Here is a 10,392-nt window from a genome sequence, read left to right on the forward strand (position 1 = left end):
TGCACAGGCCACGGCTGCCAGCGTGCAGCTGGGCTTCCCAGGGCAAACAGCAACACACGGTGCATCCATCAGAAGCTGAAAGAGCCCTCAGGGAAGAGAGGCCAACTCAAGGGGCTGAGCACGGGACACCCTTCTTCCTGCCGGGCTGCTTCCCCTCCTCTGGTTTCTTTCTGTCAGTCCTCAGAGAGCAAGGAGATGCTCACAGCCTGTCACCAGCACTTACGGGTTGGCTGAAAGGCCACAGGTTGGGAAGACCAACAAGGAAACGGGGGAAAACCTGCACTGCACCATGTCAAGGGAGAGACGTGAAGCCGACCGCTTCATCGCCCTGCGATTGCCAGCCCGAGCGAGGGACGTTCTGACCAGCTACTGAAAGAGGCAGCACCAGGTTTAGAAAGTTCGCTTCAATTTTATTGCGTACAAGAAGATTTGGCTTCTATTTATTGCCCCGCCCACACCCCAAAATGAAACCCCAGTGCCCAGGATTGCCGCTTAGCAATCAGTCACTCAGCCTCCAGTCAGACCCAAGGAGAAGCCAAACCCCGGGGCTACGTCACCTCCTCCCTCTCCAGTCCCAGCCAGCCCTATTTCAACCTAACCCTACACCAGGCCTGGACCTCAAGAGACACACCCTGAAGGAACGCAGCGTCTCCAGCTCTTGCCATACACCAAGTCCTGCCTATGTGAAGCCCTCATTGCTTCTAACGCAGCACAAGTCCTTCCTGTCCAGTTCACTTCCATCATCTCCACCGTCCATGACAGGGAAAGCACGGCTGTGCCAGTAAACTGGACTGTTGAGTCAGCAGCTCTTGGTGCCACCTCCGAGGAAGCGTTGCAGGTGGTTCTGCTGTCCTTTGTAGCTTCTTGCTCAAGCCCTCATCGTTGCTTTCTGCTTTCCTTCTCGGCTTTCTTCCTCAGCTGAGTAGCGCTTGCCTTGCCTCGGCAAGCTTGCTGCAAGAGGGAAAAAAGAGGCACTATTTCACTCACGCACGCTGCCAGCACAGTCTGACTTAGAGAGCTGCTCGCAAGATATCCCTGGGCTACAAACCCAAGAACAAGGAAGGACACAAAAGTCACATCTGCATTGTCTGTTACCGCATGCCAAGGAAGAGTCCTCACACTCGAGCACTGCCCCACTTGCAGCTGAGGGGAGGAGGAGCTGGAAAGGACAGGTGGACAGAAAAGAAGGGAAAAGCTGAAGAGGCGAGAATCAACTTCTCCCCGAGGCAGATCACACCTTTGTGGCCACTCTTTTAGGAATGCTCACCATTCCTAATCCTAGCGTTAGCAAGATGAAAATTCACCACCTACCTTTTCACGCTCCTCGCGTACGCACTGAGGGCCGTGCCGTGGCTGTGCTGCACAACACCAGCGACTGAAAGAAAGCACGCAGAGAGCGGATCTGTTGCAGACAGTGCCAGGAGCTGTGCTTGAACAACGCTTTCGGTAAGGCACTCCTACCTTGCAATGGCCACACTTTGGGAGCTCTGGGACACAGCCACGTGTTGCTCTCCTGAGTCCCAGCTCCATTTCTCAGCCCACTCACGCTCTGCTCCTCCATGTTCTGCAAAGGAAAAGTCCCAAGAGGGAAATTCAGTTCATCGCAGATGTCATCAAACTGTCAGGGCAGTCGCACTCATTGCTCGGGGTGAGCAACCAGCTGCATGCTTACCCAAGGAGCAGCGGTTACTTTTACTTGAGTGTAACAGCCAATGCCTGACTGCAAGTACGAACACTAACCTATGCCTAACTCTAAAATAACAACAGAAACCTATACCTAACTCTAAAATAACAACAAAAACCTATACCTAACTCTAAAATAACAACAAAAACCTATACCTAACCCTAAAGAACAAACAGGAACCTATGCCTAACTCTAAAAAACGAACAGGAACCTATCCCTAACACTAAAACTAAACTGAACACTAACACTAACACTAACTTAACACTACCATCAACAAAAAAGAACATAACAAACACCTAACCTAACAGGGGGAAGATGGAACTGGGGGCCCACAGAACCAGAGGAGCAACAAGGTGGAGGAGCAGAAGATGTTAAATAATGCCACCCAGCTAATGCTGGGGGCAGGGGCCGCGCAGCAGGAAAGGAGCCGAGTGCCTGGACCAGCGATGGTGAAGCTGTGACCATGCCAACGGTCATGACCATGACCACGGTGGTGTGGTGCCAGGCCAGCTATGCCGCGGGCGGATCCACGTCCATGGGCTCCTCTGGAGGGGGATCCACCTCCATCGGTTCCTCCGGAGGGGGATCCACCTCCATCGGTTCCTCCGGAGGGGGATCCACCTCCATAGGCTCCACATGGGTGGTGGTCACAGGGCTGGTCCAGGCATGATGGATAATGGCTCTCTTACCCCTCCTCTGCCTGATGGTCATGGCGGGCCCCCTCCTCCTTCTGACTCCTAGGGCCCCCAGCTCCATCCTCCCACCAGAAACTTCAACCCTCGCCCTCTTTGCAGCAGGCATGGCTGTTAACTGCCACAACTGTCAGAGGCATGCGGCAACGGTGACCATGGTGACATGGAGAGGGTTCTAAAATGGCGGCCGCACTGCTGGCACTGGAGTTCCACATAGGATGAGGAGGGGGCTGGAGGGCAGGGCATGGTACGGGAGCTACAAGGTGCTCCCTGTGCCCAGCGGGCAGCCCTTCTCTCTGGCCAGCAAGAGGGCACAGACGAGCCGGCCCCAAGTAAAGGGCCCTCGGCCTCCTTCACCCTCCTTCACCCTCCCCCTTCTTCCACAAGGGAATCTTTTTGGGCTGCCATACTGTTGTGGTTTTGTATTTTTTTCTATTGGTATTTCACATCATAACATCATCTGGAGATCATAGATTGATCAGTCAATCATATTGATCTAGATAAGTCCGTGACACAGACGCAGCACGCAGCAGCTCCTGATGGGGCTCCTGAGCTGAGCACCAACAACGGCAGGCTCCAAAGGGGACCTGACTACGCCTGCCTCCTGGGACACACAAGCTCTGCTTTCCATAGTCGCACCCAGCGCCTCTCCTTGTGCGGCACCTTGGCGGATTCAACCCTTACCTACAATTAAGACCTCTGACTGAATTGGAATTCCAGTCACTCTGATTACACCCCACATCCCTGCTGCAGGCCCTCCCACATGCCCACGTGCTGCACCCAGCCACACCGGCTGCCACAGCCCCGCAGCCAGGCGGGGGTTGGTGCTTCATGATCCTTGAGGTCCCTTCCAACCCGGGTCATTCTGTGATTCTGTGATCGGGTTGAAGGGGCTGGCACTGCCCTGAAGGTGAGCGAGAGAAGTTGGCAAAGGAAGGGTGAGTGGCGGGATCCGAGGAGGGCGTTTTGTGTTTGTGTGCGTGTCTGTTGTTTGCCTGATGTGTTTGTGTGCGTTGTTGTTTCAGGTGTCTGAATGAGGACTCCCTGTGGGAACTGGCAGCAAGCAAAGGAATGGATCGACGGGCCTGGCCGCCGTGTTGGACTGCGGCTGTGGAGCCAACGAAGGTGTGTCCAGTGTCCTTCCTTACATCATTGACTATGTATGAGGTGTACCTATATCTGTGTAACCATTTTACAAGTCAGGGTGCAGGTTTTTGGTGGGGTCCTGACAGTTCCTCAGCTAGAACCCTCTTACCCCTTTGAGACAGGCCGCTTCCGTCTGTAGCTGTCATGCCAGGAGCCAAATAAATTGCCCCATGGTGAAAAACACCAAGACTCCTATGTCTGCACCGACTCTTTAACCATTTGTTTAAGAGGTGGGTTTTTAGGTCCAACTCAGTATCCCTCCCTGCCACTGAAAGTACAGATGCAATAACCACCCGCACACCTGTTCCTTCGATTACCCGCCCCAGTCCCCTGAAATCATCTTTGATAGCCTTCAGGCTTTTTTTACTAACTTCTTCACTGCCAGCCTGAACTATCAGCAGGGGATAGTAGACAGAAGGGCAGATCAGACTGGGAAGTCTCCCAGCAATGTCCCTGACCCGTGCCCAGGGGAGGGAGCACACCTCCCTGCGGGTAGGGTCGGGCCAGCATATAGGGCCTTCCATTCCTCGCCAGTAGGGTTGTGCGCCCATGATGGCAGTAATGAACAAACTGCTGCATCACAAAGATCTTGGCCTGATTAGAAATCTTTGAGTAATGCTGTTACAGCAGACAGAATGTGCTAAGCGCAAGTAGTCTCCTGCACTTCACATCCTTGCTACTTTGTTCTGGGTGTTGTCACTGAGCAGCGTCTAACACAAATTCTGCCCCGGTCAGCTGGCTGCCTGAGCTTGAGCCCTGATGGCAACACTGTGTGCTTACCCAGGAGCAGCGGTTACTTTTACTTGAGTGTAGCAGCCAATGCCTGACTGTAAGTACGAACACTAACCTATGCCTAACTCTAAAATAACAACAGAAACCTATACCTAACCCTAAAGAACAAACAGGAACCTATGCCTAACTCTAAAGAACAAACAGGAACCTATCCCTAACGCTAAAACTAAACTGAACACTAACACTAACCTAACACAACCATCAAAACAAAGAACAGAGCAAACACCTAACTACAACAGGGGGAAGAAGGAACTGGGGGCCCACAGAACCGGAGGAGCAATGAGGTGGAGGAGAAGAAGATGTTAAATAATGCCACCCAGCTCATGCTGGGGGCAGGGGCCACGCAGCAGGAAAGGAGCCGAGTGCCTGGACCAGCGATGGTGAAGCTGTGACCATGCCAACGGTCATGACCATGACCACGGTGGTGTGGTGCCAGGCCAGCTATGCCGCGGGCGGATCCACGTCCATGGGCTCCTCTGGAGGGGGATCCACCTCCATCGGTTCCTCCGGAGGGGGATCCACCTCCATCGGCTCCACATGGGTGGTGGTCACAGGGCTGGTCCAGGCATGATGGAAACGGGCTCCTTTCCCCCTCCTCCATTTGATGGTTATGGCGGGCACCCTCCTCCTCTTCGGTTCTGGGGCCCCCAGCTCCTTCTCCCACTTAAATCCTCACTACATTCCTCTCGCCCTCGCTTCGTGCTGGACATGGCTGCTACCTGCCCAGCACTCTCAGAGGTGAGTGAGTCGGGTGGAGCCGCAGCAACCAAGGTGACAGCTGTGACATGGGGAAGATTCCAAAATGGCACCTGTGCTGCTGGGAGTGGTGTTCCGCATAGGATGAGGAGGGGGCTGGAGGGCAGGGCACGGCACGGGAGCTACAAGGCACTCCCTGTGTCCAGCGGGCAGCCCTTCTCTCCGGCCAGCAAGAGGGCACAGAGAGCTGGCCCCGAGAAAAGGGCCCTCGGCCTCCTTCACCCTCCCCCTCCTTTCATAAGGGAATCCCCACGTTGGGCTGGGCACCCACATGGAATCATTGAAACTACAACCTACTACTTTGCTTCTACAGCAAGACTATTGTACTGAAATACTACTGTACTTAAAAGCACCTGCAATCACACTACACTCGTTTTTAATATTAAACTCTCAAACTTTCATAGCAAATAATAACATCCGCTCACAAAGAAAATGTGGAGAGGCCACAAAAGAGAAATACCACTCATGAAAACATTTGTATTTAGACATTCAAACTAACAACGTACTTTGTCTTTACCTATCCGTACCATTCTGTGCTAGAAATACGATGTTCTGCTGTAGAGTATAACTTGGAGAACCCAAAAGCAGCTAAAACCTGCTCCACTCAGTAATTTGACCATCCGCTGATATTTGGTTCTTTGCTCCCTTGCTTTCTAGTTGCTCACTCTTTAGACACACGCAAATCACATTGTCAAGGACTACAAAAACACTGTTAGCCAAAAAATTTATGCTGGCAGAATCTTAACGTTAGAAACGTGTAAATTGGTTGCAAAGAAGAAAGTGAAGACCAACACAGTAACCAAATACTAACTGATACATAAGGCTTCTCTCACACATCCTGAAAACAGAACCGCCAGCCTTAATGAACTTTGCTCTTCAGACACTGACTGAAATGCAAGTATTACCTTGTCATGGTTTAATAATTTTGTAATTTTGCTATCAGTATTCCACATCATAACATCATATAAAGCATGAATAGTTTTACTGAATCTGCAACTTACAGAAGAAGACTACATCTCCCAGAGAACAACACGAGGTCACGGGACCTGGACACTATATTAACTCTGTCGCAGGCTAGACTGACGTCTTTCGAGTTCTGGCGTTCAGGGGAGTGTGTGGGAGCCTTCACCGTTTCGCCTAGATTTACAGTAGGCCTCTCGGTTTCGGGACTCATTCTCTCTCCTATTTTGCTTGATTCGTTAGCTCAATTTTCAATTATATTGTATTATACTGTGTTATCCTGTATTTCGATATAGTAATTTAGTAAATAAGTGTGCCTCCTTAGATTGTTGCTGCTGTTTTCTTTTCCTAATTAACTTTTTTTCCTTTCGGCCTAGGGCCCCTGCTGGGCCCACAGTCCCTGTCACGGACGCAGGTGGATTTTTAGTTTAAACCGTGACATACCTGTAGCAGCCTGGATCTGGCAATAGTCAAAGAATCCTTTACGTCCAGCTCCTTAGCATCAAAAGACCACAGATACTGCTGGGGCAGAATTTCATTGAAGCCTTCAAAAGAAGCTTGTGTCTGTTCCTCAGTGCCTCGGGAAAGTCTCCATTCTGCTACCAGCCTGGAAAAGACACAGAAGGATCATTTAAAACAGGCTACGCTAACCCAAGTTCATCTTTGTTAGTTTGTTTTGAAATGAACCGTAAGCTGTGTTAAGAAAAATGATGGAAAGTGCTGGGGATAGAGCACTGTGTAACTGTATTCTAATTGTATTCCCAACCTTCACCCTGCGCAAACAATTTTAAGTTAAAACCCTATGTTTCCAACCACTCAACTGCAGAAAGCATTTTAGGCTCCAGCAGAAGGCAGCATCTACTCACTGATGATATTAATGAGAGCACAGGAGTCCCTTGCTGTTCGGAGGAAGAAAAAAATGCAGAGCTGTGTTCATCTAATATGTTCCATATTTGTTTCTGTCAATCACGAAACTTTGCTCTGTGGTAGAAACTCCACTCTCCATTAAGAAAAGGGAGAAAAGCAGGCAGGAGACCCAAAGAACCTGAACCCAGGGAGAAGCAGATATTATGCTGAATTCAAGCCTAACCTGTCAGGAGAACTGGAATCGAAAGGAGAGAACGCAACACAGGACACAGAGTGTGACAAAAGAACATTGCTTAAGCTGCAATCTGAGCTCTGCCCGGCTTCCTCAAAACCAGAAGAGAACGGTCTTCTGCAGGTACTCCCTCCTCTCCATCCCAGTGAGTATTTGGCACAACTGCCAATGCCAATACGTTCCTTCTGCAAATGTCACCGTTTCTGTGAAACCTTTCCAGATGACTCGTGACTAAAGCAATTTCTACTCCCTCATTCCTCAAAACCTTCCCACACAAAAGCCTTCACAGATCAGATGGTAAGAAAGAGGGAATTCTACGGCCACAGCAATAAAGCGCGCAGAAAGCCCATCTGTTGCAGACAGAGGAGTGAGCCGTGCTTAACCAACACTGCTTCAGCGCACGCTTACAGTAAGGCACACCTACCTTGCGCTGGCCACGCACGAAGCTCGTGACGCAGCTCCAGGCGGCTCTCCTGGGGCCCAGCTTCATTTCACGGCCACTCACGCTCTGCTGCTGGACATTCTGCAACGGAAAAGCCACCGGATGCAAATCCCATCCCTCGCAGATGGCATCAGACCTCCGCTCTCATGGCAGTCACCACCGCCCTGCCCTGGGCAGCGCTTCCACTGCCCTTGCTCCTGCCACAAGACACCAACGTCTGCTTCTGACGCGGCTCCACCATGGGATCCTGTATGCAATAGAGAAACACACGGAGGCTGCCAGCCACTGCAACACGCGCGCTGTGAAACCCCTGGCACTGCTGAGTCCCAAGAGCAGAGGAGAGAAGCGTTTGCCTGCCATGGACGGGCTGCGGCGGGATTGAATCCTGCCTTCGAATCGGGACACCCCCAGGGAGAGCCTCCCTGGGGACCCAAAGACTGAAATGGAGGCAAGGTAACACTTTGCTATAGAAAGGGAAAGGGGAACTTCACAGAATCCGAGACAAAGGGTAACTGCAGATAGTTTACATTTAAAAGTGCAGGGATAGGGGGAATTACAGACACTTAGTCAAAATAAAACCAGAGAAGAGGGCAATAAAGATAAGAAGAAATTGTCCGGAGACCTCTGACAAGAAGAAGGATTAGATACCCCCGGGCAAGATGATGCTGACATGGGAGAACGATACCAGCAGATAACACCAAGAAGAAAACAGAAGAAGAATTTCACCCCAAAACAACGGCAAGGGTCGCGGGGAACGGGGTCCTAGGGAATGTAATGAATATGTAATCAAACTGAGGAGGAGACTATTGATTACGTATTAGCTTAACCTATATCTGTAACACACTTTTCTCCTTACGGTGTGCAAGTTTGGTGGAGCTCTCCCGCTTGCACCCGGCGCTGCGCAACGCTGGAATAAACATACCTGCTTTAGAACCCATCTTTGGGTTATAGAGTTTGATTCCGCAAGTCATCTTCCTGCCGCACAGCCCAGCACGGCCGGAGCCGCACCACACGATCCGGGCCGGGGCCGGCTCAGGCTCTGCCTCCAGGCTTTTGGGGCCGGCCGGGTGACTCCGCAGCACAGCGAGACCGTGGAGCCGCCCGGGAGCCGCCTCTGGGTGCCGGCAGCGCCGCGAGCTCCTCCCCCGACAGCCCCTCCGTGCCCCCGCCCCGAGGCCCGACCCCGTTCGCAGCACAGAGCCCGCTCCTCCCGGCCCCGCTCATGGCCGCCATGCCGCCATGGCCCGGAAGTGCTCTCCGCCGCCTGCAGGAAGCACTTCCTGTCACTGGCACTGGCACTGTCACGTGGCTCAGGCCGGGCTGGGGCCTGTTGGGGGGGGGCGGCTGCCGGAAAAGGACCCAAAATTCACGTCTCATTTCGTGTCTTTCCTCTCGCTTTCCTTCCTTTACCTTCCCCTTCCCTTCCTTCCTTCCTCGCCCTCGTCCCCTTCCCTTCACCACCTCCCTGTGTCCATTCCAGTGCCTGGCCACCCTTTCTGAGCAGTAATACCTCGTAGTGTCCAGCCTGAATCTCCCCTGTCGCAGCTTGAAGCCATTCCCTCTGGTCCTATCATTAATGACACGAGAGAAGAGGCCGAGCCCCAGCTCACTACAGCCTCCCTTCAGGAAGTTAGAGAGAGCAATGAGGTCTCCCCTGAGCCTCCTCTTCTCCAGGCTGAACAATCCCAGCTCCCTCAGCCGCTCCTCATACGGCCTGTGCTCCAGACCCCTCACCAGCTTTGTTGCCCTCCTCTGAACGCGTTCCAGGGCCTCGATGTCTTTCTTGCACTGAGGGGCCCAAAACTGAACACAGCACTCGAGCTGCGGCCTCATCAGTGCTGAGAACAGGGGGACAATCACCTCTCTGCTCCTGCTGGCAACACTGTTTCCCATGCAGGCCAGGATGCCCTCGGCCTTCTTATTATACAGCAAAGGAATCCCCTGAAAAGGAAACCACAATATCTGGCAACATGAAACAAAGTTCTGATTCGTAAAAGACTGGCAGCAAGGCCTGAATCTCTTGTGTCATCTGCTCTTGATGTATCACATTAGCACTAGGTGGAATGCAGAAGCTTCCTGAGACGTGATAATCAAAACCTAGTCCAATGCCTTTAAAAAAGCCTTTAAGAGATTACTCCTCCTTGTCTGTTTAAAATAAACTTAGGTAATACAAAAGGTTGGAAAATTTTTGGACAACTCCCCAGGGCCGGGCTTTGGAAGGCCGTATTGACGAGAGTCAATCAAGCTCCGGCTGCAGGCGTATATGTGTGTGCCAGTTCTTTAACACAGTAGAAATCACAACTTGCTGCATGATCAAAATTCTACATGTGCTACTCCTGAACCCCAATGACTTCCAACGGTGTTAAATTACCCCTTGATCTCTAAGCAGAACAAAACAACAAAATGCCACACCAATAGTGAATACATAAAAACAAACAACTCCTTGGGCCTCAAGGGGAGGCTGATGCACAGGCCACGGCTGCCAGCGTGCAGCTGGGCTTCCCAGGGCAAACAGCAACACACGGTGCATCCATCAGAAGCTGAAAGAGCCCTCAGGGAAGAGAGGCCAACTCAAGGGGCTGAGCACGGGACACCCTTCTTCCTGCCGGGCTGCTTCCCCTCCTCTGGTTTCTTTCTGTCAGTCCTCAGAGAGCAAGGAGATGCTCACAGCCTGTCACCAGCACTTACGGGTTGGCTGAAAGGCCACAGGTTGGGAAGACCAACAAGGAAACGGGGGAAAACCTGCACTGCACCATGTCAAGGGAGAGACGTGAAGCCGACCGCTTCATCGCCCTGCGATTGCCAGCCCGAGCGAGGGACG

The 10,392-nt window shown here is 52.0% G+C and overlaps 1 protein-coding gene across 3 annotated transcripts; it reads right to left on the reverse strand.

Moving 5' to 3' along the window:
* Positions 1-389: 389 nt before the first annotated feature.
* On the reverse strand, positions 390-9,954 carry LOC146760494 (uncharacterized). 3 transcript variants are annotated; one of them, XR_014947418.1, is made up of 5 exons: positions 7,554-9,954; positions 6,475-6,637; positions 1,462-1,564; positions 1,312-1,375; positions 390-951 (listed from the first exon to the last, which is right to left on the reverse strand). XR_014947418.1 is itself a non-coding variant. In XM_085550821.1 (5 exons), exons 3-5 carry the CDS (start codon positions 1,559-1,561, stop codon positions 877-879), a joined length of 447 nt encoding a protein of 148 aa, XP_085406947.1. In that variant the 5' UTR covers positions 1,562-1,564; positions 6,475-6,637; positions 7,554-8,827; the 3' UTR covers positions 390-876. The 3 variants fall into 3 exon arrangements, 1 of the variants encoding a protein (XP_085406947.1); XR_014947417.1 differs by having other exon boundaries at positions 390-1,159; XM_085550821.1 differs by having other exon boundaries at positions 390-1,159; positions 7,554-8,827.
* Between the last annotated feature and the right edge of the window lie 438 nt (positions 9,955-10,392).

The sequence above is a fragment of the Coturnix japonica genome, chromosome 6 (assembly GCF_054131305.1).
Source record: "Coturnix japonica strain WE chromosome 6, WE-NBRP24, whole genome shotgun sequence".
In the NCBI taxonomy this organism is placed as follows: domain Eukaryota; kingdom Metazoa; phylum Chordata; class Aves; order Galliformes; family Phasianidae; genus Coturnix; species Coturnix japonica.